Source organism: Tachypleus tridentatus, chromosome 1, assembly GCF_004210375.1.
Source record: "Tachypleus tridentatus isolate NWPU-2018 chromosome 1, ASM421037v1, whole genome shotgun sequence".
Classification (NCBI taxonomy): domain Eukaryota; kingdom Metazoa; phylum Arthropoda; class Merostomata; order Xiphosura; family Limulidae; genus Tachypleus; species Tachypleus tridentatus.
The window spans coordinates 134039194-134066372 of NC_134825.1; the positions used below are offsets into that span (position 1 = coordinate 134039194).

The following is a 27179-nucleotide window of genomic DNA, read 5'->3' on the forward strand; positions in this document are numbered from 1 at the left end:
GTAATAATATTGCTAAAATGAAAAAAGTGATGCTTATTGATAGGAAGTTTAATGGTTAAGGGATTGAATGTGTGTAAAAAATCAAATTAATTGCATTTAGTTAATAATCATATATTTCAGTAACTTGAGGTAAAATTCACAAAAAAAATACAGATGCTCAGGTGGATGAAGTAATCCTATTTCGGAAAAAGAAAAAAAAGTATTGAAACGTAAGAATACCTCAAAACAGCTAAAATACGTCTCGGTACTAGAACTGCCTTAAAAATAAGTTCAAGTACCCAGTACCTGCAAAATTTCAGTTCTGTGAGTAACTATTTTAATATGTATAAATATTTTATTATTAATTATACATTATATAAATCGTAACAAACATTTATAGAAATTAATTAAAATTGTATTTGGAATTAAAAATTTGCTGGTTTCACATCAACATTTTTTACAGGTAACAATCCTAACTTGTTGTAACACTTTTTGTAAGCTGTGTATATTTCAAAAATAAAATTCCCTCCAAGAATTTATTCACAGTAATTTCACGTGTTTTGAACAAATTGTTTATTCAGTGTTGAAGGTGTCCACCAACATTAATATTTGTATTATCTCCAAAATCAGCAATACATTTTTTTCATATCAACGTCTTAATGTGGTAGTTTCTTTACAAAATTCCACGATATTTTTTTCACTGTAAAATAAACACATGCGCAACAATATAACTTGAATTGTCTTTTCATGGATAAGATATTGAGCCATTAATGGTGTGGCAACTGTGATGTTAGGCAATGATGCATAATCATTTCTATCAAGCTGAATACGATCGTTGATGAAGCAAAAATCTCTAAGGTGTATTTCACAATACAGTGTTAATCATTGTGATGTTAGTGTCGTATGGAAAATTAGAATCAGAATTTTTGGTTCACTACTATTTCTCTTTACAGACAAGTTACACTATCCTTTTCTGCATCACCATGCATAGCAAATAACTGAGTTTTTTCGTTAAATGTAATAATGAGAAATGACCTGTTATTGTGGATCAAGTATTCACATTTGTTTCTGAAACAGCATTTTCATAACTTAACGATAATTACCGTTTCAACATTTTAAGAATAACTAAGGGCTAACTCTGCTGTTTCATGTTTTATGTTAGTTCTAAATTTAAGAAACTAAATTTATGTACGTGTAAATATGTAAACAGATTTTGTTATTGATAGCACGATATATACAAGTACAATGCAAAACTGCTTCATTGTTCAGGTTAACGTAAAATATGTAGTCATAAAACTGCCTTAAATCACGTTTCGGAGGACACAGTGTTTGACTCTTCAAGATCAGTCTTTTCCAGTTAGATACAAATAACAACACAAATGAAGCACAAAATGAGATTTTTCTTATAGTCCTCGATAAGAATGTTCGCCTTCTGAAGAAGGTTTTCATATTTAAGGTTTGAAATTTACAAATTTCGACCACTGTAAATCTTTACCTTTGCATTGAATACAGACATAGTTTTTTAAGGTACTTGAACTCGTTTAATTTAATAATAAAAAAGCAACTGATTACAAGTGAAGGTTTCATCTTATAAAATTTCTACATATAAATGACTGAGAAAAATGTGTGGTACAAGAGTAAATTACGAATATTGCTTTGCTTAAAACTTTCCCATTCATTCTTTCAGATTTTAGTTATTATTAGCTATAGCTATTTCACAGTAACGTTTCAGAAGTGTGTTCTAACCGAAAACAATTAACAATTTTAAAGCAATTGTCTGTTTTGTTGTTGCTTATTTTTATTGCGTAATTATTTTTAAATTAGAATTATAGATGTAAACAGTGTTTAACATTTCAAAATGTACTGAATAATAATGTAACACTTTCTGGAAATTATGTTTACATGACGAAGTTTCGTGTGTCAAAATCAACAAATATTGTCTTACAGTAGAACAGATAAGTTTCAATCTAAGAATATAGCCTGTTTTATATTTTATGTCGTAATGGTAGAAAACGAGTGATAATGATTTCAATTTAATATACGTTTAAATAAATACCCTAAAACAAAAATTATAAACAAATGATATATTACAACAGCCAATAAGCTTTCAATTCACAAAAAATAGCAAATGACATAAGATATTATGTATGATATTTTGAAGGTTTAATACACTTTCAACAAAACACAAATTCCAATTACTAAATGAATCTCGAATTTTACACAATAAGCATAACACTATGTGACAAATGATTTTTATCAGTGATGTCGAGAAAACCCACTTGTAGAGAAATATATATGGAAAAACGAGCCGTTTTTCCATATAAATAATTTTTATGTTCCACAAACAAAATAATAATGATTAAGAGCTGGGTTAATTAAATATCTAATATTTAATTCTCTGATATAAATTATTTTAGTCAAAGGATTCTAGATTTGACAACAATGCTTCTCTAATGTTATTTTTTTTCTAGCAGCCTGCAAGAAAGAAATAAAATTACTAACAGTTAACGAAAAGTGAACGTTTTGCAGTACTTGTATCATACAAACATACATGAAGTTAAATATACCAGAAACTAAAGCTGTAGAAAAATATACTACAGATACGATAAACAATCGTTATAAATATCACATTATTTTCTTAAATGTGTTAGAAATATGTCATTATTAATATAATTTGATAAGTTAAAAATAAAATTGATCTTCCAGTAACAGATTACTAATTCACTTTTCTAAAAATTAAAAACATATTTTCAAAGAGTAACTAATCAAGTAAGTTAATAGTAAAAAGTTCTATGAAAACTCTACCTAGGCTTTAGAAAGTTTCTTACAACTTCTTTTTAGAGCTTGATCAACATCTTCAATGAGGTCTTTTGTAGACTCAATGCCAACGGAAAGACGAACTAAATTGTCTGTTATTCCTAACAAATCCTTTTCTTTCTTGGACAAAGATGCATGGGTCATAACAGATCTAAAATATAACTGATAAACAATATACTCTAGTTTCTAGTGCTAATTAAAATGATTACACACTTAAAATGATTTGGTTAAACGAATAATAAACTAAAAATATATTGCTGACCGAAGTTTAGTTGAAAACAAACACAGTTCCAGCTTCCTTCAATCCTTCAGTTTCTCAGCAGCAAGTCCGAGGACTCATACCACTGAAAACCTGGTTTTGATACTTGTGGTGAACACAGTACAAATAGCCCACACTGTAGCTTTGTCTTTAACAGCAAACAAAAGCTCCCCCAGTTCAAAGAGCTAATAAAACAGATTTTGAGGCAAGAAGAGGAATAATTGTATCTGAACTGGGCTAAACAATACCTCAGATTAATAGAAAAAAGTTATTACAGAATTTATGTACATTATATCACTTAATATTTTTTGAGATGGCAAATATGCACATATATATTGGTGTAGACCAGGGAAAATAGATTAGTTTTAATACAAAACTTTAAGTTTTAATATAAAAATAGCACTAAGGCTAATAACGGGAACTGAGAAAAGAAAGTTTTAAAGAAACCTGGCATTATGCCCAATAAAAGATAATTCATTGTCTATTCAAATTCAAGCAATCAAATAATCAAGTACAGATTTGAATAAATTTTAAAAATCCATTATCATCTAACAAAAACAAGATTGTATTACAAATTTTCATACTGCAACGTTCAGGTGGTGAGCATTAAACAGATCAAGTGTACTTACGGTATTTCAACAAGACTCTCTACATCTCCCAGACTTACAGCTAAAGTAAATAGCTTGAAGTGCTTTACAAACTCTTCTGTTTCTTTTAAATCTCCCTTAATGAAAAATGTTACCACCCCACTAAATCCAGAACACTGTCGACATGCAAGATCATGCTGAGGATGGCTGGGAAGACCTAATAGAGAAATAAATTAGGAAATTCATTTATTAATTTATAGAAGCATTTTTAAAACAATCATATCAAGAAACACATTAATAATTTATTTATTAACTACTTTTTTCAAATGTATCGTTTTTCTTTGAAATGAAAATCAGGTTCGAATCTATTCCACTAAACAAAAATTTATTTTATTAAATCATAAGCACTCATCAAATCTCTATGAAATATTTTTTGAATACACGAGATTCTCTGATGCTTTGAAATTCACATCATACAAATTGTTACGATAAATAACACACTTTAGCCTTATTGGAATATTTGGTTTGAATTTTGTGCAAAGCTACATGAGGGCTATCTGTGCTAGCCATCCTTAATTTTAAAATGTAAGACTAGAGGGAAGGCAACTAACTAGTCATCACCACCCACTGACAACTCTTGGGCTACTCTTTTACCAACGAATAGTGGGATTGACAGTAATACTATAACCCCCACATGGTTGAAAGGGCGAGCATGTTTGGTGTGACAAGGATTCGCACCCATGACTCTCGGATTACAAGTCGAGTGCCTTAACCACCTGGCCATACTGGACCTAAAATATTTGAAATTTAAAATTTAAATACCTTAGCTTTCATCATTCAAATAATTTAAGACTCCCCACTGAACAATCCATCTTTCAGGAGAATCATTAAATTATGATTTTTAATACATTTGAAAGTTTTAACATATATTTATTTTAGCTTTGCTTTTTAGTTATTACATTTCAGAAAATATTTAACAAAATTATTATGTGTGTATATAAAGTTTATAACTACAGCTTTTTATTTGTTTGTACTTATGCACAAAGCTACACAATGAGCTGTCTGTGCTGTGCCCAGAATGAATGTCGAAACCTGATTTATAGTGTTATAAATCCTTAGACTTATCGCTGTGCCATTTCAGCTGAAAAAATGTGGTACATTTATATAATATAGTAGCCTTAATATGATTCAGATGATTCATAGAATTATTAAAGAAAACTCTGAGGTGCACATGGACATATAAAACACTTCATTTAAATAGACAGAAACTAAAAACATTTCTTTATGATTATATCCAAGGCAGACAATATGAAACTACTCATTTTTCTATTTTTCCAGTAAGATGTTACAAAATGTTTCATTTATTGTTTTTTAAATAAAATATTCCATAAGTAACTTCACTTTACTGTACTGTTTACACAACTTTTAATCATTTATTTATTTTTAAAATGAGAGAAGTGGCACTAGTTATAGAAATAGTTAAATGTATTCAAGATTGAATAAACTCCAGTTGTAAAAGTAGTTATAAGTTCTTCATTAAATACACTGTGCCTACCTGGATAAATCAACTTTTGAACAAGTGGGTGAGACTCCAAAAACTTTGCTACGGCCAAACCATTCTGCATATGTTTTTCCATCCTAACAGAAAGCGTCTTGAGACCACGATTAACCAAATAACAGTCAAATGGAGAAGGTACAGCACCAATAACTGTCAATTTTTAAGAAATATTTGGTTTTATTTAATATTTACATAAAATCATTAAACATAATAATACTTAGTGGTTAAAGTTAACATAGAACACAACATAATATTTAGAAACAAGAGAAATGTTGATCCATCTTGGCTGTCCCATCCTCAAAGCCTAACTAAAAACTATTAAATAAATAAATCATGAAAATAACATTTTAAAGCCAGCTATTATCATACATATATTTTTCAAGCTGTCTTTTGAGCTACTCAAATATACTACCACCACAACATCCGAAAGTAACCCACTACATAGGCCAACCACCATATTTGAAAATTAAAATTGTCTTAGCTGAAGACAGCTTTTACTTTGCCTAGATCTATATATTTGTGTCCCCTAGTTCTATAGTTCTTGCTGTTAAGTATGAAAAATGTTGATGTATCAACATTGTCAATTCCATTTACAATCTTAAACACTTTAATTAGATCCCCTGTAATTCTTCTTTTTTTCAAAATACAATTTTAAAGTTCTTAATCTCTCCCTATGTGACAACTCCTCCATCCCAAGTACTGTTTTAGCAACCCTTCTCTGAAATTTTATAGCAATTCAATGTCTTTCCTAAGAGCCCAAAGACGAGTCGCACGCCTTACGCGCTTGGCCATGCCAGGCCCACTCAAAACAAACAAAGCACACAATATTTTTTTATTTATGCTTCAGGATTTATAGTACGACTTATTTAGCAAAATGAGCAAATAACTGGTGAGTATTCATTGCTGCAGAAAGAGAATATTAAAAAAAAATACCTTTCGTAAATGAAAAAATGAATGTTAACTTGTAACTGTTAGGTTATCGTAAGTTTAGCACAACTAACATCTTTAGCCTTCAATACAAATGAATTTTATTGACTCACAGTTTAGTTTGCTATGTGGAATATAATGTTGACTTTTAGTAGAAAAAAATAATCTATAACTGAAGAAAATTTTCAACAAGGAATTAAGTAACGTAAGTTTCAAAATTAACCTAAACATCATTTTTTTTTTTTTTTGCATGACTTACATTTACCGTTTGGTCAGATGATGAAACTGACACAGAAAAGAATAATATTTTCTATACAAAAAACAAAAAACAAACTTTTAAAAAATTTTCACGTTTCAGTTATATATCTTTGTCGTGAGGATAAACACTACTTGTTCCTATCTCTCCCAAATATTTTCAAATATGTTCAGTTAGCATCGAGTTTTAAGATAAGAAATGGCATAAAGGTTTATACAGCTGTCTAACATTAACGATCACTTTATTTTATTTAAATATCTAGGCCCTAGAGTAACGATTAACAAAAATAATTAACATTATATTCTGAGCTATCTTGACATGTAAGTGAAGTTACTAATCAATATTTACCAGCAACAGTAAAACCTGTCTGAGGCGAAATTGCCCGTAACCGAGTAAAATGTTTTTAATTATATATAATTTTTGAGCAGAACGTTATACTTGCTTGACTGAAGGGAAGTAAGAGGTTTGTGAATAAAGTTATTATACTGTTTATGCTATATTTATTAGAATAAGAACAAAAATAGACATTTAAAATATACATAAGTGCACAAAATCTTAATCAAATTTATTTGAAGAAAGTGTCCAATTTCAACTGTTTCGTTTTTGTAATAGAATTTTTCATGCGGTTACAAGAGAATGCCAATTCTACAGCCTTTTCATGAAGCCCATTTTCCCCTTGATTTTTGCATACAATTTGATATCGTTAATATAACTTAACACTTGCGATGAAGTAGGAATTTCTATTTCCTCACTGTCTTTTCCATTTTGCTCATCTTCTGAATCTCACACTGTTACCATCTTACGATTCTATTATAGATTTTAAATCAGCTTCATCAGTTTCTGTTAAAACATTCTTGTCAACAATCACAAAACTTTCCATGTTCACAGAATCATCTGCATCAAACTTCTCAATCAGAGTTTGGATTTCACTAGAATCGTCATTACAAACAACTTCTTCACAATCTCCGCCATTATCATTTCAGGTTATTTCAAATGCTCTCTTAGAGGCATCCATGTTTGCAATAATATGCTGAAGCATCAGTTTTCTGTATTTCAATTTTATACACTGTATCTAGTGGCTGCAGAACTGATGTTGTATGTGGAGGTAGAAAGTTGAACATTTGGGTGACAAGTTGCATTATCTAGGAAAAGTAGAATATTCATATTTTCTTGTTTCATTTTTTTATTTAATTTGTTCAAAAATTCCTCGAATATAGCACTTGCCATCCACGCTTTTTTATTCGCTTTGTATTTCACAGGAAGTTGATTCTTCCTTAAATTTTTGAAACAGCTCGAATTTTCACTTTCACCTATTACCAGTGGTTTATCTAGTTTTTCATCAGCAAATGCGACCAAAAGTAGAGTCAATCGTTCTTTCGAACTACGGAATAATGACGGCAGGAAAAATAACAGAATATATTTAACCAATACTTACTGTTACAAAATGTCCGAGAATTTATTAATATTTAAACCAATTATTAATCAAACAAGAATTTATTAATATTTAAGCAACTTATTAATCAAACAAGAATTTATTAGTATTTAAATAAATTATTAATTAAATAAGAAATTATTATTTTATCAAAAACATGTTTTCCGCCCTACTCACATTCTAATTGTACTTGTTGATAGATAAGGTAGGTGAAAGATAGTTTTCCGTCCGCGGTACGCAGGTTTTACCGAATAGAATGCCTTTTATAAGAGGTTTAGTTTATTTTGAATTTCGCGCAAAGTTACCCGAGGGCTAACTGCGGTAGCCGTCCCTAATTTAGCAGTGTAAGACTAAAGGGAAGGTAGCTAGTCATCACCACCCACCGCCAACTCTTGGGCTACTCTTTTTACCAACGAATAATGGGATTGACTATTCCATTATAACGCCCTCACGGCTGAAAGGGCGAGCATGTTTGGTATGACGGGAATTCGAACCCATGACCATCGGATTACAAGTCGAGTGCCTTAACCACCTGGCCATGATGGGCCTTGTATAAGAGAAATCTTAAGATAATATTGCAAAATTTTGATATTTCCGGCTTATACAGACTTCCGCCCTATGCAATTTCCTGCTTAAGTTTTACTGTACTAGGTTTGGCAACATAAATGAACATACGCTTTAGATACAAACAATAAATATAGGATGAGTTTTAAAACTAAAACAGTTATATAGAAATAAAACAGGCCTCTTATCAGTAAACCTTTTTAAATGCTACTAGCGTAAAATAAAGTTATTAAAGTTTACACTCCCAGCCACGACACGATTAGATTTGTAAAAACAAAGAATTTCAAAAGTTGTTAGTTGTATGATGATTTTATCCACTTGGTGATAAGTCTTCCTCTCCTACAGTGGTAAGTCTACGGATTTTCAATGCTAAAATCAAGATTCGATTCCCCTTGGTTGACTCAGCAGATATTCCGATGTGGATTTGCTATAAGAAAACACACACACACACTTGGTAATAACTCCAGAAGAGAAAGAGTTTTATGGAACTATAACTCACTTTTTTGTAAATAATGCAGTTTCTTCCACAAGTCAAACTGGTTGGTTATAATAGTACCCATCATCACGTCAGAGTGTCCTTTTGAAAAAAACAACAACACACTTCTATTTTAATCTTTTAATTTACTAAATAAAGAATACGGATAATACGGGATTTGCTTCAATTGAATAATTAAGTGGTATATTTGAAAGCTTTTAACCAACCTCCTTTTCTTATTGTAACGAACCTGAAGGCGACATATGAATCTGTTGCCACATGTTTTAACTAGATAGATGTAATCTTTGAAAACTTTATAAATGAACCACTAATTTCCACCTAAAAATATTTTACACAGCTCAAAATGAAATTTGTATGCAGAGAAGTATATTAATGGCCAATAAAGACACGAATATAATATAGAATTATTTGTTTGTATTGAATTTCGCGCAAAGATACACGAGGGCAAGCTGTCCCAAATTTAACAGTATAAAACTAGAGGGAAGATAGTTACTCATCACCACCTACCACCCCCTCTTGGGCTACTCTTTTAATCAACGAATAGTGTAATTGTTTGAACATTATAACTACCCCACGGCTGAAAAGGTGAACATGTTTGGTATGACGGAGATTCGAAACTGCGACCCTAAATAGCCACACTAAATAGAAGATACTGAACTTTACTGTATAACTTGTTACACAAATTCCATTACTTACTGACTTGATTTCTAAGTTTAAAACATCAAATGTTTAAACATGTAAATTTATCACATTACAAGCCACATATGTTACTTACATACTTACCGTTCATATATTTCGACAAAGATTGCATCGAAATGTCTGCTCCATAGTCTAAAGGTCTCTAGAAAGAAGAAATGATGTATAAAACGTATACATATTAGCAAGATGTTGGTTAGTACAAGTGTCTAAGTTCAAAGACAATATGAGTTTACAGACGAAAGATATATTCCTTTCGTGAGTTTTCAGATAATTAGAGAATTTTAGCCGGATACCAAATACTTTAAATTTATTTCAGATCAACAGTTTTGTTTTCTGAACTTATGTCATATTTTACTTTGTTATCACCAGAAAACTTTATTTATTCAATGAATAACAAAATCAGTAAGGAAAAATAATGATTTCAAATCAAATATTGAATTTTTCAAAAATGAAGAATACAAAATATAATTGCAGCTTGTAATGTTACACAGGAATTTATACAGAATAGTAAAAGCATAGATTCCGCAATAATATTGTTATTATTTTTATTACAAATTAAAGAACGTATGTTATCTCTTTGTATTTAATGTTGCAATAAAAATTCTTATAATCAGTAAGTAAACTCAAAACGAAACTATTGATTTTTAGTATTTGTAGTGTTCCCCGGAGGGACAGCGGCAAGCCTACAGAATTATAACGCTAAAATCCGAGGTTCAGTTCCCCGCTGTAGACACACTAAAGAGCCAAATGAGTCTCTCCTCTGAAAAACAAAGAAATCTATATGCACTATTGTTGAAATTCCACGGATGCCAATTAAATACTTGCCCTCTATTTGTAGATGAAATTATTTTTCTTAAGCTTTTTTATATACTTATTCACATTTTACTACACAGGTTTTTAAAAGCGGTAGAATTTAAAAAGTTATATGAGATACTCAAAAAGTATAAACGAAACATGTTAGTTGTAATGGTAAGTAGATCAATCCAAAATAAAACATACAAACAAAAAGAAGTTTGTTTGTTTTTTAAACGAAGTATTTATTTATATATGATTCTACACAGGTGTGTGTGTGTTGTTGTTGTTTCTTACCGCAAAGCCACCGAGGGGAATCGAACCCCGATTTTAGAGCAGTAAATCCGTATACATACTGCTGTATTAGCGGGGGGCTCCACACACGTATCCAGAATATCTTTTCATACAAAACACAATTCAGATGGCTGTGGGACGTAGTCTGTGTCCTTTTAGATGTTTTTTTTTATTTGTTTTATCACGTTTTTTCTAAATGTTAAACTCGTATGTCAGCAAGTATTTGGCGTGACGACATAATTCTTGAATTGTAAATAAGTATAATTTCAGGATCTTTGTGATTATAGATAGAGTGCAATTGGTGGAAAGAAAGAAGAAATAAACAGGGAGTCAATGGCCTTCTTCTAGTGTTCGTCTTAAATAAGTTTTTAAACTACACGACTTTCTAAAATAACACTTTGGAAACAAGAATTTGTCCATTTTTCTTATACAGTTCAGAGCAAGATAATTTTGTTTGTTTCTATTTTCCAAGCGCGTAAGGTGCGCGACTCGTAATCCAAGAGTCGCGGGTTCGCGCCCGCGTCGCGCTAAACATGCTCGCCCTCCCAGCCGTGGGGGTGTATAATGTGACGGTCAATCCCACTATTCGTTGGTAAAAGAGTAGCCCAAGAGTTGGCGGTGGGTGGTGATGACTAGCTGCCTTCCCTCTAGTCTTACACTGCTAAATTAGGGACGGCTAGCACAGATAGCCCTCGAGAAGCTTTGTGCGAAATTCCAAAAACAAAACAAACAAGTTTCTATTTTTTTTAACTCTAACAATAGTATACACTATAATTCTCTATTATAGTAACCTCATTAGTCTATATAATGAGATAAAAATGTTTTACCACGGGAACCAGACTATAAGGAGCACTATGCAATAAACAAACCAAGGAAAATTATTTTAAGCAATATGAGGGCAAATATTAAAAATGATTAAAGCATGCTCGCCTCTGAAATTACAGAAATCCTACTCTAACTGAATTTTTTCACCTAATAACCGACAGCAGTCATAAATGCATTACATAATAATTATTTACAATGTAAAATGTAAACAATCCTTGAGGTAAAACCCGAGGTCAGAGAGCTGACGTTAACGACATCATTGGCTTTGAATCTAAAGAGAATTATCTAATGAAAAGAAAATATGCTGCTATGCTAATATTTTAATATGGTTCAGAAAATATTAATCTTTTCGTAGAACTAAAGATATACACTGCAAGTTATAATTACTCTTAACGTACATATGAGGTGTTATAGTTGCTTGGTAAGATTTTGTTTATTTGTTTCAATATTTGGCGCACGGCTACACGAGGATTATTTGCATGTGAACGTTCCAAATGTTGAATTGATAGCCTAGAGAAATAGCACCCATTGTTAACTTTTAGGCTACTGTTATGTAACTGAATAGTGAAATTTCATATCACTCTTATAGCGCACTTACGATCGGGAAGAGTGGGAGGATGGGGTGCGGCCTATCATGAATCGTCGAACTCACAGTCAATTATGCTCGTCTGTGTAAGACACACATGTACAGAAGGTTGTTATGTTATTAAAACCACTATGAATATGCAGCTTATTAAATTACATGAAACCACAGTGGGTATAAAGTCGCTATCAAAAATTAATCCTTTTTGTGAAGGGTATAAAATTAATAATATAACAGCTCTTTCCAACACAAAATTAGCATATATTCAGATCATAAATATGTGTCCATAACGGGGATATATAATTTTTAAGACTGGAATAACTCGTATACTTTATGACATTCAAAAGCAAAGGAATATGGACCGACTTGGGACTCAGTTGGATTATCCAGAATCAGACTTGTAACAAGTTGTACCATATCAGTGGTAAAAAAATACCGGGTCTTGTAAGAGGCGAGAAGGATCTCCGTCTAAAAACCCATATACTTATACCGCGGCATACCTAAATCAGATGGAGAATGTCTTCCATATGAGGACACATCGATCAAATCACAAGATGCAGCGCGTACGAAACTTTCTGTGCGATAAGACTTTTAATATGGGCACTGCGAAACCCCCGTCTTCGTACGTTAGATATATTATAGAAAAAAACATGTGGAGAGAAGTTGAAGTCAACCTTACTACAAAGCCTTTAAAATGGAACTACACTGAACAGTGTCAGACCGAGCGTGATTGTACATGGCAATACGGAATGTAATGAATGACGTGATGAGTTTCCCAGAGAGTTTTAATATGATGTACTTAAACTCTGGATACGAAACAACACACCAATATTTAGTTAAAACTAGTATATAAACTGTATAATTTAATCTACATAATCAAAAGAGCAGATGAAGGTTACCATTAATCTCTGTTAAACCAAAGCCACATTATAACTATATCTAGTTCTTTTCCAAGAATAAAACAACAGAAATTAACTTGTAATATTTAACAACACTGAAATGACAAAAACTGTTTTATTTATAATAAAATATCTAACAAATGCTATATTTTCAAACATATAGAAATATTATTGTAAACATGTTCGTACTTACACCTCCTTTGACAAGAAAAGGCAAAATTAATCCATTCTGAATGTGAATATGTTGTTAATAATTGAACTTGGAAATTCAAAACGTTGTTTCAACACGAAGAGATAAAATATTTTTTTTTCCAAAATATAACGTGCAACATAACAAGCACTACCTGCTTATAATATAAAACCCCGGAATACATACTTATGTTAATTACAAAACAAAGATTAACATTTATTTTAGATACGAAACTTAAAGTCCGAATTGTATTGAGTGTTATTGAAAATTTACAGATAAGGACTGAAAAAAGCGTCGACTGAAAAGTCACTTGTTATGTTTAAGGGTTCTATCTTACCTGAAAGTAAGATGACATTAATGTGTTATCTACAACCAAGAGGGCACCACAATGTTTTCTGACAATACGGGCTACAGCTGCAATATCAGCTAACTTCAATGTTGGGTTTGTAGGTGTCTCCAACCATACCATCTGTTTTAAAAACAAAAATTTTAAATTTAAGTGTAATTAAAATAGATCGAAATATATTTGTTTGTTTGTTTTGGAATTTCGCACAAAGCTACTCGAGGGCTATCTGTGCTAGCCGTCCCTAATTTAGCAGTGTAAGACTAGAGGGAAGGCAGCTAGTCATCACCACCCACCGCCAACTCTTGGGCTATTCTTTTACCAACGAATAGTGGGATTACGAGTCGCACGCCTTACGCGCTTGGCCATGCCAGGCCGCGAAATATATAGTCATGTGAAAAAGTTAGGACACCCTATGAAACCTTGTGTATTTTTTAACATTTTTGGATATATAGATATTTAATCTCAATTTCAACAATACTGAGAGATTACAGGAATATAACTAAACAATTAAAACTGAAGTAATGACTTTTCAAGAACTTCTGTAAATGTAATTCTAGAAAAAATGCATATTCTAACTGAGGAAAAAGTTAGGACACCCCCACATTTATTCCCACTTAAAATGGCTCAACTTAAACAAGTGTATCACACCAGGTGCACATAATTAAAAGATCGTTATTCAACATTTTGAATTAGGCTTGCCCTAGTTAAACCTCAGACATTTAGTTTGGTGTGCTCCTGACTGTTGAAGTGAGAGTGAGCACCATGGTGAAAGCAAAAGAGCTGCCTGGGGCCTTAAGAAATAAATTTGTAGCAGCTTATGAGTCTGGTAAGGGTTTTAAATAAATCCCAAAAGGTTTTGAGATCAGCCATTCCACTGTCCGGAAAATAGTCAACAAGTGGAGGGCTTTCAAAACAACTGCCAACATGCCCAGGTCTGGTCGTCCAAGCAAGTTCACCCCAAGAGCAGACCGCAAGATGCTAAAAGAGGTCTCCAAACACCCTAACATGTCATCACGGGACCTACAACAGGCTCTGGCTACTGTTGATGTGAAAGTGCACGCCGCTACAATCAGAAAGAGAGTGCACAAGTTTAACTTGCATGGGAGGTGTGCAAGTAGGAAGCCTCTGCTCTCTAAGAGAAACATCAAAGCCAGACTGAAGTTTGCCAGAAAGAACGTAGATAAAGACCAGGACTTCTGGAACAATGTTCTTTGGACAGATGAGTCCAAAATTGAATTATTTGGACACCAGAACAGAAAACATGTTTGGCGTAAACCAAATACAGCATTCCAGGAAAAGAACCTCATGCCAACTGTGAAGCATGGAGGTGGAAGTGTCATTGTTTGGGGCTGCTTTGCTGCAGCAGGACCTGGACAGCTCACAGTCATAGAATCTACCATGAATTCTACTGTGTATCAGTGGGTGCTTGAGGATCATGTGAGACCATCTGTACGAATATTAAAGCTGAAGTGGAACTGGACCCTGCAACACGACAATGACCCAAAACATACCAGTAAATCCACCAAGGAGTGGCTGAAAACTAAGAAATGGAGAGTTCTGGAATGGCCGAGTCAAAGTCCAGATCTTAATGAGATGCTGTGGGGTGACTTGAAACGGGCTGTACATGCAAGAAACCCCTCAAACATCTCACAGCTGAAAGAATTATGCATTGAGGAGTGGGTCAAACTTCCTTCATACCGATGTCAGAGACTACTAGATGGCTACAAGAAGCGTCTCACTGCAGTTATTTCAGCCAAAGGGGGTAACACTATCTATTAGGGGGTAGGATGTCCTAACATTTTCCTCAGTTAGAATATGCATTTTTCTAGAATTACATTTACAGAATACCTTGAAAAGTTTTTCCTTACGTTTTAATTGTTTTGTTATATTCCTATAATCTCTCAGTATTGTTGAAATTGTACAAAAGTACACAGGCTTTCATAGAGTGTCCTAGCTTTTTCACATGACTGCACATATATATAAACATGGTACAATGTATAGCATATAATAGAATATATTCAACATATTTTCTGTGAAATATTAACCAATACACTATTTTTTCTTAATCTGAAAAGTTTACAGGAAAAAAAAGTAATTAAGTTACCTAACTATTAGATACAGGATTAGCTCTATGTCACGTCATGAATGATTTACGCTATACTCATGACAGAAGGGCCCGGCATGGCCAGATGGTTAAGATACTCGACTTGTAATCTGAGAGTCGCGGGTTCGGATCCCCGTCACACCAAACATACTCGTTCTTTCAGTTGCGGGGCATTATAATGTGACGATCAATTCCACTATTCGTTGGTAAAGTGAAGAACATTGAGATATGCATGGGTTTCTAAAGTTGATAAAACTCTGCATATAAGTCAAATACAATGAAAATTCATTGACATATGTTTCTGTAATGACCATATGCTAATTGAAGATTTCCCCGTGCAAGACAAAAGATATTTGTTAGCAGATTTGTTCAGTTCATAGTTCCAGTTTCAGAGAAGTCAACATTATAAACTTCATAAATTTCACTTAAGTGTTCTATGGCCATAAATTAGAATACTCTATATAAATTCTAATATGAGATACATGAAGGCTCACTGCGAGACATATTCCAAAAGAAATTCCATCTTTTATATATTTTTGTCTGGAAGAAAAAATTGTTGAAACATATAACTTACGCTCCAAACTTATTAACGTGATCGAACTATTTTTTCACATATTTTTGCATGTGAATATATAGATTACATTTTGTAACTTACAATGATTAATTTGGCAGCTATTTATAATTAATTACCTAAACATAAAAAATATATAATAGTTATTACATCTTCATATCATTGACAAGTTAAGTTGAAGTATTTGTTTGTTGTTAAGCGCAATACAACACAGTAGATTATCTGTGCTGTACCTTTCACATATATTAGATTAGCATGGCCAGGTGATTAGGGCGCTCGACTTGTAATCTGTGGGTCGCTGGTTCGAATCCTCGTCTCACCAAACATGTTCACTCTTTCAGCTGTGGGGGCGTTATAAGTGACGGTTAATCCCACTATTCGTTGATAAAAGAATAGCCCAATAGTTGGCGGTGGGTGGTGATGACTAGCTGCCTTTCTTCTAATCTTACACTGCTAAATTAGGAACGGTTGGCGCAGATAGCCCTCGACAGAACCACGACAGAAGATTTTAGGCAACCTATAGTTCACCTCTAACATTGTTGTTGTTATCTTTCATAGTTGTGAAAAGTAAGAACTTGGGACAGGAAGTAAATATATATAATAATGAAGTTCTTGATAGCCATGACTTCCAGTACCTGAATGTAATTTACAGATTATTACATGTACGTTAGGTGCTTGATAGATATATATATATGTAACATACCTTTGTATTAGTTTGAAAAGCGTTGTCGATGTTTACAGGATCTCTAGCGTCAACAAAGGAAGTCTCAATGCCCATTCGTTCAGCGCAAGTCTTAAAATATGAGCTTGTTCCTAGGCATTGTATTGAAGAGTCATTCATTATAAATCTAATTAAATAAATTGTTATGCAAAATCCTAACTGTTAACATACATATATATATAAATATATCAAGCAGGATGTGTAGTTTTCCTAATGATATTTGACTACAACATTTTCTAACTGTAGTGTTTTCGATACGATACACATTTTGTTTAATTGTTATCGTATCTCTTTTTAAATACATGGTTTGGACCTACATATATGTAAACATACATTTAAAGACATATAGTACATGCAAATACATTGATTATCTCTAAAAATATCTAATAAAAGCATAATTTAAGCTCCGAAGTCAAAGTAGAATTTTAATGTTTACACTTTATATTTGCTAAATTGTCAAGAAAAGAATTAATAAACTTGTTGAACAGTTTAGGTTTCAACTGTAATAGACGAATCATATACATATAAGGGTTTATTACTCTAAAAAGCGTATTTTATCAAGCGGTGGACGAAGTACAGATAACTTCATTGTGTAATTTATTGTTAACAGCAAACACAGAAACAAACAAACCAATACTATAGAATCATCAGCGATGTTTGAAGGGATGTTTCCCTCTGCATCCCGAAGATTCTACAGTGATTAGTAACCATAATCAGCATCAAACTTAATCCATACGAAACATGAAATGAAAAGAGTAACAGTAGTAATACTATCTTGGTACAGAGATAAACTAAATAAACCAAAATTACTTGAGAGACATGGTAATAGAGAGTATTAGATGTGAATTTGGGGAGTAGGGAGATACACCCTTGTGCAAATTAATTGAAGCAAGACGGAAAATTACAATTTTTTTCAATTTTTTGCGTTTTATTTCTGAGAATCCAAAAATTACTCACAAATTAATACATGATATGACCACCTTTATTTTTCAGAAGATCATTATCCGCTTTGGCATCGAGTCCACAAGTTGCCTGCAATCTTCACTAATTTTTGGATCGCGGTACCACACCTCAATTATGGCCTCAATTAGCTTATCTTTCGTAGTACAGTCTTTTCCCAAAGTCTTTCTTTACAAATCGCCCAAAGATTTTCAATAGGATTTAATTCTGGAGAGTTTCCAGGCCAGTCCAGCACCTTTATTCGCGTTGTAGTCATAAAATTCTTCACAAGTTTCGATGTGTGGCACGGAGCCAGATCTTGCTGAAAAATGCCAGATCCATCTGGAAATTTCTTTTTCAATTCTGGAACGACTCTTCTGTGCAAAACTTTGATGTAGTGTGGTCCTCGCATCACACCTTCTACGATATGTAAGACTTCGACACCAAAAAAGTAGCTGAAAAAGTCCCAAAACAGCTTCTTCAAGGGATGTTTGACGAACTGATTGATGTGAGATTCTTGAAGTTTCTCACCTGTAGATCTGCAAACATTTAGACTTCTTTGACCCTGTACGAAGAAATGAGTCTCGTCACTGAATAACACCTTCCTCCATTGTTCTTGCGTCCAGTTCTTGTATTTCAGACCCCATTGATACCATTTTTTCTTCATTGAGTTGGTACGAAGTTGTGTTTTGACTGGTCTCCTTGCCCTTCTAACGCAATTTCGAATGCGTAATATTACTCAAATTTTCGTCATATATCCCAAAAATAGATCTACAGTACTGCAAAACATAACTAATGACGCCGTCTGTGTGAAAAAATGATTATTAATGGAAAACATAGGGTCCAGCGAGCCTACACCGGCCGCCATGCTGAAAATATTGTAAAATGATCATTTGTTTCAATTAATTTGCACAAGGGTGTAAGTATTATCTTCGAAAGGGAGGAAGTTTGCAACAATACTCTTTGGAAACACCTGAGTTCGCCGATGAAACGATACACGTTTATGACACCGTATTTTGCTTACCACAGTTGCAGAATAACTGGCTGCAAGTCTCTTTTTCGATCGTCATGGATCCTCAGGTTGATCCATATTCCTTTGTTTTCCAATTCCATTAAACAGAAGGATTATACATAACTCTGAATTTATAAAAGTCCAATCTGAACAAATCTTTATGATTTAAGTGTTAGAAAAGTTTATGTTGGAAGGGGATTTTACAACCCTTACCAAAAGCGATGGTGTCACATTATCTAAGAAATGTCATACAATGTTAGAATACAGTTCTGACACATCCGTTTTACCGTAACTTTATATTAGCTGTGATTTTCATATGCTTTTCTGTTTGCGTATTCAAATCATTTTACTGTAACAAGTATAGTTTTTCTAACTGATATTTTCAAGTTACGACAGCATCTAAATTATGAAAACTTACCTCCGTAAACGTCATCAAAACAAATGATGTGATCTCCGCTATTCAGTAGATGAGTAACTGACATTACAGCCGACAGTCCTGATGAAAAACACAAAGCTGAAATGGAAAGTCATCCATATCATAAATATAGTTCTACTCAACAACAAGTTAAATATATTTTATAAATTTTGAGTATAGCTGCTTATAAAGAAGTAAATCTTGTCATCTGAGCTTGGGTTCATCTTTATCTATACTTGATATGACCTTAATTATTATCATGTAAACGTCGTAATAACCGCTATACAAGGGCATTTATTGAATTTTATCTCACATTGACTTTAGGTTAATTAAACGAGAATATAAAAAGGCCTGACGCGTTCCCTCTCTGTACACTTGTGAGATCTTACATCAATTTTCACCTAGAAAGTATGGTAACAACACATTATATATAACAGATATTCCACCAGTCTTTTGTTTGACATGCATAACTGTTTTGATCGTTGTTCAGAAAATGCTAGTAATCATTGAGCTTTGGGTTACACTTGAACAGAAGTGTAGGATTTTCACAATGTTTAATGTAGCAATACTTATTTTTAGTTACGTGCTCGGCCAGGCATGGCCAGGTGGATTAAGGCGTTCGACTCGTAATCTGAGGGTCGCGGGTTCGAATCCCCATTACACCAAACATGCTCGCTCTTTCAGCCGTGGGAGCATTATAATGTAACGATCAATCCCACTATTCGTTGGTAAAAGAGTAGCCTAAGAGTTGGCGGTAGATGGTGATGACCAGCTGCCTTCCCTCTAGTCTTACGCTGTAAAATTAGGGACGGCTAGCGCAAATATCCCGCGTGTAGCTTTGCGCGAAATTCAAACAACAACTAGTTACGTGCTCAAATAAAGTACCTCTTATAACTTCAATTAGTACATGGAAAACATTCGAACATCGTTTTTAATATGGATATGTTTTTGTTTTACGAAAAGCAAGTGTAAAAGTGAATATTAAGAGAATAATACCAAGAATGAAATCTTTTTTATATTAATGTCAATTCTAGTTGAAATAAAATAGCGACGTAGCGTTTAATATGCGTGATTTTGTCACTTTCAAATATTTTAAGCTGTAATATAAGATTATGCAAAAATAGATCTATGCACAATATGAAAATTAATATGGATCTTTAAGAAGTTGTAAACAGATTCTGACGTCCAAGAAAATTTTATCCACCAAGCAAATATAAAAACTAGGTTCCTTGTTTTTAAATATTTATCTAATTATATATATACATATATAATATCAATAGAAAACTACTGTGCAGCAAGATGAGTAATGTAACTTAAATATATACGCTACTATTAATAAAGACATTCAACATTGCATATATTTACATATATATATATATATATATACATGACACTCAGAAAATAAAATAAAACTACTAGGCTTCTTTCTCACCATATTTTCCACCTTCTAATGAAGCTAGACATTGTTCGAGACACTTTCTGGTTGGGTTTCCACATCTTCCATACTCAAAACCCTGTAATTTGACAAACATCCCAATACAAACTTTATCTTCTTATATTTTAACACTCTTCTAAGTTTTATTAATAGCAGTTTTATGATCGCAATTTTTTACTAAGATTTCTAAGTATGGCTTTTAATTTTTCTTTTCTGGTATTAAAGGTCGTGCTTGGGAATAACCTTTGAATACAAGTATGAACCTTTATGAAATACAAATTACCAGTCGATACCTGAAAGTTGCATAATGAAGTTATATTGTCATTCCCTTGCACGATAAGTGTATTTGTTTGTAAGAATTGTACATTAAGCCGATTTAGTAAATCAAGATTAATACAAGAAATTAAAATTTTATTGAAATCTGCTGAAATCCTAATAATATTCATTTTATCTATTTATCTATATATATGGTGCATATATGTCCTATTATTTTTTAGTCACACTGTAACTAGAAATATTCTGATATTTATATATACATAAAATAATAGCTAATTAAGCATTTGATATAGTATAAAGACTGTCTTTTCGGTTTGCTTATTTTATTTCAGATTTTTCGCGCGAAGCCTCACCTACTTTTCAACTGATGGGCTAACGGAAAGAAAGGCAGTTAGTCTAAACAATAACTGCTAACTCTTAGGCTATCTAACAGAACAGGTGGATTTGACCGTCAGCCGCTCTTGCTAGTTATTGCGCAATCTCTACCCCAAATTGCACAGTGCATTTTTTGTGGCTGTGGCTATGGCTTTACGAATAATGAACTCTCGAATTCATATTTCAAGGACCCTAACCACTGTGTTGGTCTACCCCCAGGTATTCAGCATAAAATATAAGTAATCTACTTTCAAGTATTATTGGCAAAATGATTGATATTTGAAGTAAAGCCTAAGTTGAATATGTGTTCATTATAATTAACTTAAGAAAGGATGGCCAGGTGGTGAAGGCACTCGACTCGTAATCCGAGGGTCGCGAGTTCGAATCCCTGTCACACCAAACATGATCGCCCTTTAGCCGTGGGGCATTATAATGTAACGATCAATCCCACTATTCGTTGGTAAAAGAGTAGCCTAAGAGTTGGCGGTAGATGGTGATGACTAGCTGCCTTCCCTCTAGTCTTACGCTGTAAAATTAGGGACGGCTAGCGCAAATAGCCCGCGTGTAGCTTTGCGTGAAATTCAGAACAAACCACTCTAAAAAAGAGTAATAAAGTGAGATTTTAGAAATATATTAATAATTGTACATATCATAATTTCAGTCTTTGTTTTTTTCGCGTCATGGCAGCGTAGTCAAAAAGAGCCTTCTCGTTTTTGAAATATATCAAACATAACGACTGTAAACGGTTATTACCATGCAGTAAATGGACAGAAATTATAATAGGACTGTATTTGATTGACAGTTACAAACACCTCACTGATACCAGAAAAATAAAATTTTAAAAATGTGGTAATACTTTGATTTGAGACATTATCTGGAGAAAATTGTTTGTTTTTCCGGCCCCCCGCTAGTACAGCGGTATGTCTCCGGATTTACAACGCTTGTTTGTTTGAGCAGATAGCCCTTTGTGGCTTTGCTATAAGAAAACACACACACACACACACACTTGTTTTTTTGAAACGAAATGTACTATTATTGTATTAGTTTTCAACGATAGCACTAAAAATAAGGTTACAAAGTTTATTCCATAATAAATAAGGTATAATTTTAATTATTATCTAATATATGAGTAAGATAAATTAAATACATTGTTAAGAAAAGTAAAATATCGTAAAAGAGGAAATTATTTTTGATTACTGTTTCTTGTCAACACCACTCGTAGCCAAAGGTATTGGGTGTCTGTTGCACTCGCCGTCCTTACTTTAAAAGTTATAGACTAAAGAAAAGGCAGCTAGTCCACACTACCCATATATATGTATCACAGGATCCATATGGATAGCAAAAAATACAAAGTATAAGTTTTGTAGTAAACTGACAAACAACGATTTACAAACATAATGAAACGGTTTTACTTTGTGGAACATACTACATGTTTCGGTAGAACGTTGATTTGTTTGCTCCAAAATAAAACCATTTCATTATACTTATAAATTACTGTTTTAAGCATCATATACTTCTCTACACAAATATACATATATTTTCTCTTATCATGATTGTATATGAGTTATCAGTAAAAGTAGTACAAATAGAAAGTACATCTCCAGAACAACGTTCTTACTTTAAAGAATGAAGAACATTGAGATATGCATGCGTTTCTAAAGTTGATAAAACTTTGCATATAAGTCAAATACAATGAAAATTCATTGACATATGTTTCTGTAATGACCATATGCTAATTGAAGATTTCCCCATGCAAGACAAAGGATATTTGTTAGCAGATTTGTTCAGTTCATAGTTCCAGTTTCAGAGAAGTCAATACTATAAACTTCATAAATTTCACTTAAGTGTTCTATGGCCATAAATTAGTATACTCTATATAAATTCTAATATGAGATACATGAAGGCTCACTGCGAGACATATTCCAAAAGAAATTCCATCTTTTATATATTTTTGTCTGGAAGAAAAAATTGTTGAAACATATAACTTACGCTCCAAACTTATTAACGTGATCGAACTATTTTTTCACATATTTTTGCATGTGAATATATAGATTACATTTTGTAACTTACAATGCTTAATTTGGCAGCTATTTATAATTAATTACCTAAACATAAAAAATATATAATAGTTATTACATCTTCATATCATTGACAAGTTAAGTTGAAGTATTTGTTTGTTGTAAGCGCAATACAACACAGTAGATTATCTGTGCTGTACCTTTCATATATAATATATTAACATGGCCAGGTGGTTAGGGCGCTCGACTTGTAATCTGTGGGTCGCTGGTTTGAATCCTCGTCGCACCAAACATGTTCGCTCTTTCAGCTGTGGAGGCGTTATGATGTGATAGTTAATCCCACTATTCGTTGATAAAATAATAGCCCAATAGTTGGCGGTGGGTAGTGATGATTAGCTGCCTTCCCTCTTGTCTTATACTACTAAATTAGGAAAGGCTAACGCAGATAGCCATCGTGTAGCTTTGCGCGAAATTCAAAAACAAAAAAACTTACCACAGGTAACACAGTGGATTAACTGTGCTGTACCTACCACAGGTAGACTTAACACCATTACTTCCAATCACTATTCTCAACAGTTGGTTGTATATCACGAGAAAATGTGCTGGCAAAATTGTTTTGACTTTTTCTCCTTTTCTTCTACTATTTTATATCACTTGTACGTTCTTGTTTACATGAAATTACTGTAATATAATTTGTAAGAGAGAGAATGTTTATATATTACGACTATTAACAATAATTGTAGGCTAAATTCGTTACTGTCACTATCCTGTGTTAAATAGTCTTGTAAAATATAAATAAAAATAAATATCCTAAAAATTACATCAATTAAGAAAGTATAGTGCAATTATAAACATACATATTTCTCAAAAGAGCGGCTAAAAATGGAATGTTAAAAGTTCATAAACAAGAATGTAAACGTTTTACGTCGTGTTACATCAAGTGTTTTTAACTTTCTTAGCGTTATTATATTGTGTTACACCAGTTGTTTGTATCTCTTTTGACGAAATTATTACATTATGTTGCACTCTTGTTTGTATGTTTCTTAATGTTGTATATCTCCGTGTATTATACAGGTAGCTTTAACTGTCTAATGTTACCTCATGCTTTTCAGGAGAGAACTGACAAAATGTTGTTGCTGTACAGATAGGTGGCACCACTGCTTTATGTGTCCATTGCGAGGAATCTTGCCCTTCATGAACAGCCTTTGTTGCAAAATGTTCATCTCTTGATCTTCCAACGATGTCTACGACCTCTTCATTATTATGATTACTTTGTTCAAAAACAGATTTGTCAGGAATGGTTTCATACATTTGTCTTCTGAATATATCTAACATATCTTTGTTAGTAAGGGTAAAACTCATCTTTACATATTTGAATAGATAATTCTAAAATGAAAAAGGAATGAGACACTTTTCAAGTTGTATAATTTGATAGCATTTAGAACGAACACGGGCTTTTATACTCCAATGAGTGACGCACGCATGCGCTATTAAAAAAGTGCCTTTATTCGTGTCAGTTGTATTCTGGTTACATTCGTACCGACAGATGCCATAAAGACTATTACAATGTTTATTAGGAAGTAATATTTTTAATGTTAATATATGACAAAGAATGCTTAAGTAAGTAGGCTTATGAAACACCTACTTTAATTATTATGATCATAGCTTATTAAGAAAGTGTTTCTTAGTAATTTGATTAACTAGCATTTAAGTCACGTGATGATACACTTTACTTTAAATTCAAATATTATTAATTATTTGTGTTTGCTTTCAATTTAAGCTTTTTTAGAAATTTCGGATTTCCTGATACATAGAACTACAGAGCTAGTATTGATCAACGCTCGTATTAGTTTTATGGGTGTGACAATCAATTTTAGTTTAAAATATGGTCAAATTGTTTCATAATCACATCATATTTCAACATTTTCAAGGCATTGTCACAAACATATTAGCAATATAACAGTGTGAATGTTGTTGTTTTGAATTAAGCACAAAGCTACACAATGGGCTCTCTGTGCTCTGCCCACCACGGGTATCGAAACCCGGTTTTTAGCGTTGTAAGTCCTCAAACATACCGCTGAGCCACTGGGGGTCTAACAGTGCAGAAATTAACCTTTAACGAACAAGCAAGGAGCCTAGATATTACTAGGACTAAAGAATGTGTACTTTTGAGAGATTTAAAAAATTATCAGATAATTACAACAAAACAGAACAATAAATAAGTAATGGAGACATTTGTCGAAACTAAACAAAAACAGAATATTTAAAAATCAAACCAGTAGTAAATAATTATTGAAATTAACGTTTAAGAAATACTGTTAAATTATCGTTATTTGATATTTACTATCATCGCTTAATTGCAAAAGCATTATTGTTAAAAAATCTGGCACCTCTTAGATTCATTGTAAAATAAAGCATTTTCAATATTCTCTAATAGTATCGTGTGTGTGTGTGAGTTTATACTTTACTTATGTCGTCTTAGTATGACTAATCTCTGGGACAAGCGTTGCCTAGAAGTTAATTTGTCTGGCTGCAGATCTAAAAGTTCGGGGGATTTATATGTGACGAATAGACAAGTTTCCACCACCTAGTTTGACGTAACTGTTACGTAATGTGCCGACACCAAAGGGCAAGACGTGTGTCAAACCCATGCAATAGGGAGAGGTAGAGACGACAACGTGATAATTCTACAAAGTAGAACCATAGGGCACGTTGCTTGGCGGAAGTTATCATGTCGCTATGATAATGAAAGTTGTACATAATTCGTGTTCCTAGAGCCACGAAGGGCGTGTTGGTATGATGAGTGTGCCCAGATGACATTAACTTTACAGTAACAGTTGGTATGATAAGTGTGCCGACATGACATTAACTTTACAGTAACAGTTGGTATGATGAGTGTGCCGACAAGACATTAACTTTACAGTAACAGTTGGTATGATAAGTGTGCCCACATGACATTAACTTTACAGTAACAGTTGGTATGATGAGTGTGCCCAGATGACATTAACTTTACAGTAACAAAGTCTTGAAACTGATAATTCAATTTAATTTGCCTAACGTTGTATTTAATGTTTTACTTATAAAGGAAACAAAAGCTGGCTGTGTTTCTATAAGTAAATTGTGTCATTAAAGATAGTGTTTGTATAGGCGGATGATGCTACTAGGTGGATGGTGCTACTAAGGTTCTATAGTAGGTGGCCTTACCAGATACAATATTATTTTGAATATACATATTTGCCAGTTTAAGAATTTTGGAAAAAGAAAGCTATATCCAACCAAGAAAAACATCACTTTTTATTTAATAGAAGAGGAATTTAATTAGTAGATCCCAACAATTAGTGCAGCTGTACAGAGCATAATTTAACAAGATTTTCTCATTGAAAGGTGGAATCACATACTTTTTATTGGGTGTTGTTATAATATCCCTTCTATGTTTTAGGTATCGATTTGATTATCACGGCATTGTATGTTTATTTGTCTGAATTTCGCGCAAAGCTACACGAGGGCTGTCTGCACTAGCCGTCCCTAATTTAGTTGTGCATGACTAGTGGGACGGCTGCTAGTCATTACCACCCAACGCCAACTCTTGGGATAGTATTTTACCAATGAATTTTTGGTCAATTTATTAATATCAGCGATATTTATTTTATTTTCAACAGATTAAAATATAATATAGTATAAAATCAATAAAAGACATCAACATTACTCATTAATATAATGAATATGATTGAAATAACACCACTATGCGAAAAACAACACATAATGCAAACTTATATGCAAATAAACATATGCTAATATATATTTACATTT

The 27179-nt window shown here is 32.8% G+C and overlaps 1 protein-coding gene across 2 annotated transcripts; it reads right to left on the bottom strand.

Annotated features, from left to right (window-relative positions):
• Nucleotides 1–1502: 1502 nt before the first annotated feature.
• LOC143224766 (cystathionine gamma-lyase-like) lies at nucleotides 1503–24777 on the bottom strand. 2 transcript variants are annotated; one of them, XM_076453042.1, is made up of 10 exons: nucleotides 24468–24777; nucleotides 20698–20779; nucleotides 19269–19364; nucleotides 16882–16991; nucleotides 13495–13626; nucleotides 9659–9716; nucleotides 8879–8956; nucleotides 5198–5350; nucleotides 3685–3859; nucleotides 1503–2947 (listed from the first exon to the last, which is right to left on the bottom strand). In XM_076453042.1, exons 1-10 carry the CDS (start codon nucleotides 24729–24731, stop codon nucleotides 2785–2787), a joined length of 1311 nt encoding a protein of 436 aa, XP_076309157.1. In that variant the 5' UTR covers nucleotides 24732–24777; the 3' UTR covers nucleotides 1503–2784. The 2 variants fall into 2 exon arrangements, with proteins under 2 accessions (XP_076309157.1, XP_076309166.1); XM_076453051.1 differs by having other exon boundaries at nucleotides 2938–3240.
• Nucleotides 24778–27179: the final 2402 nt, after the last annotated feature.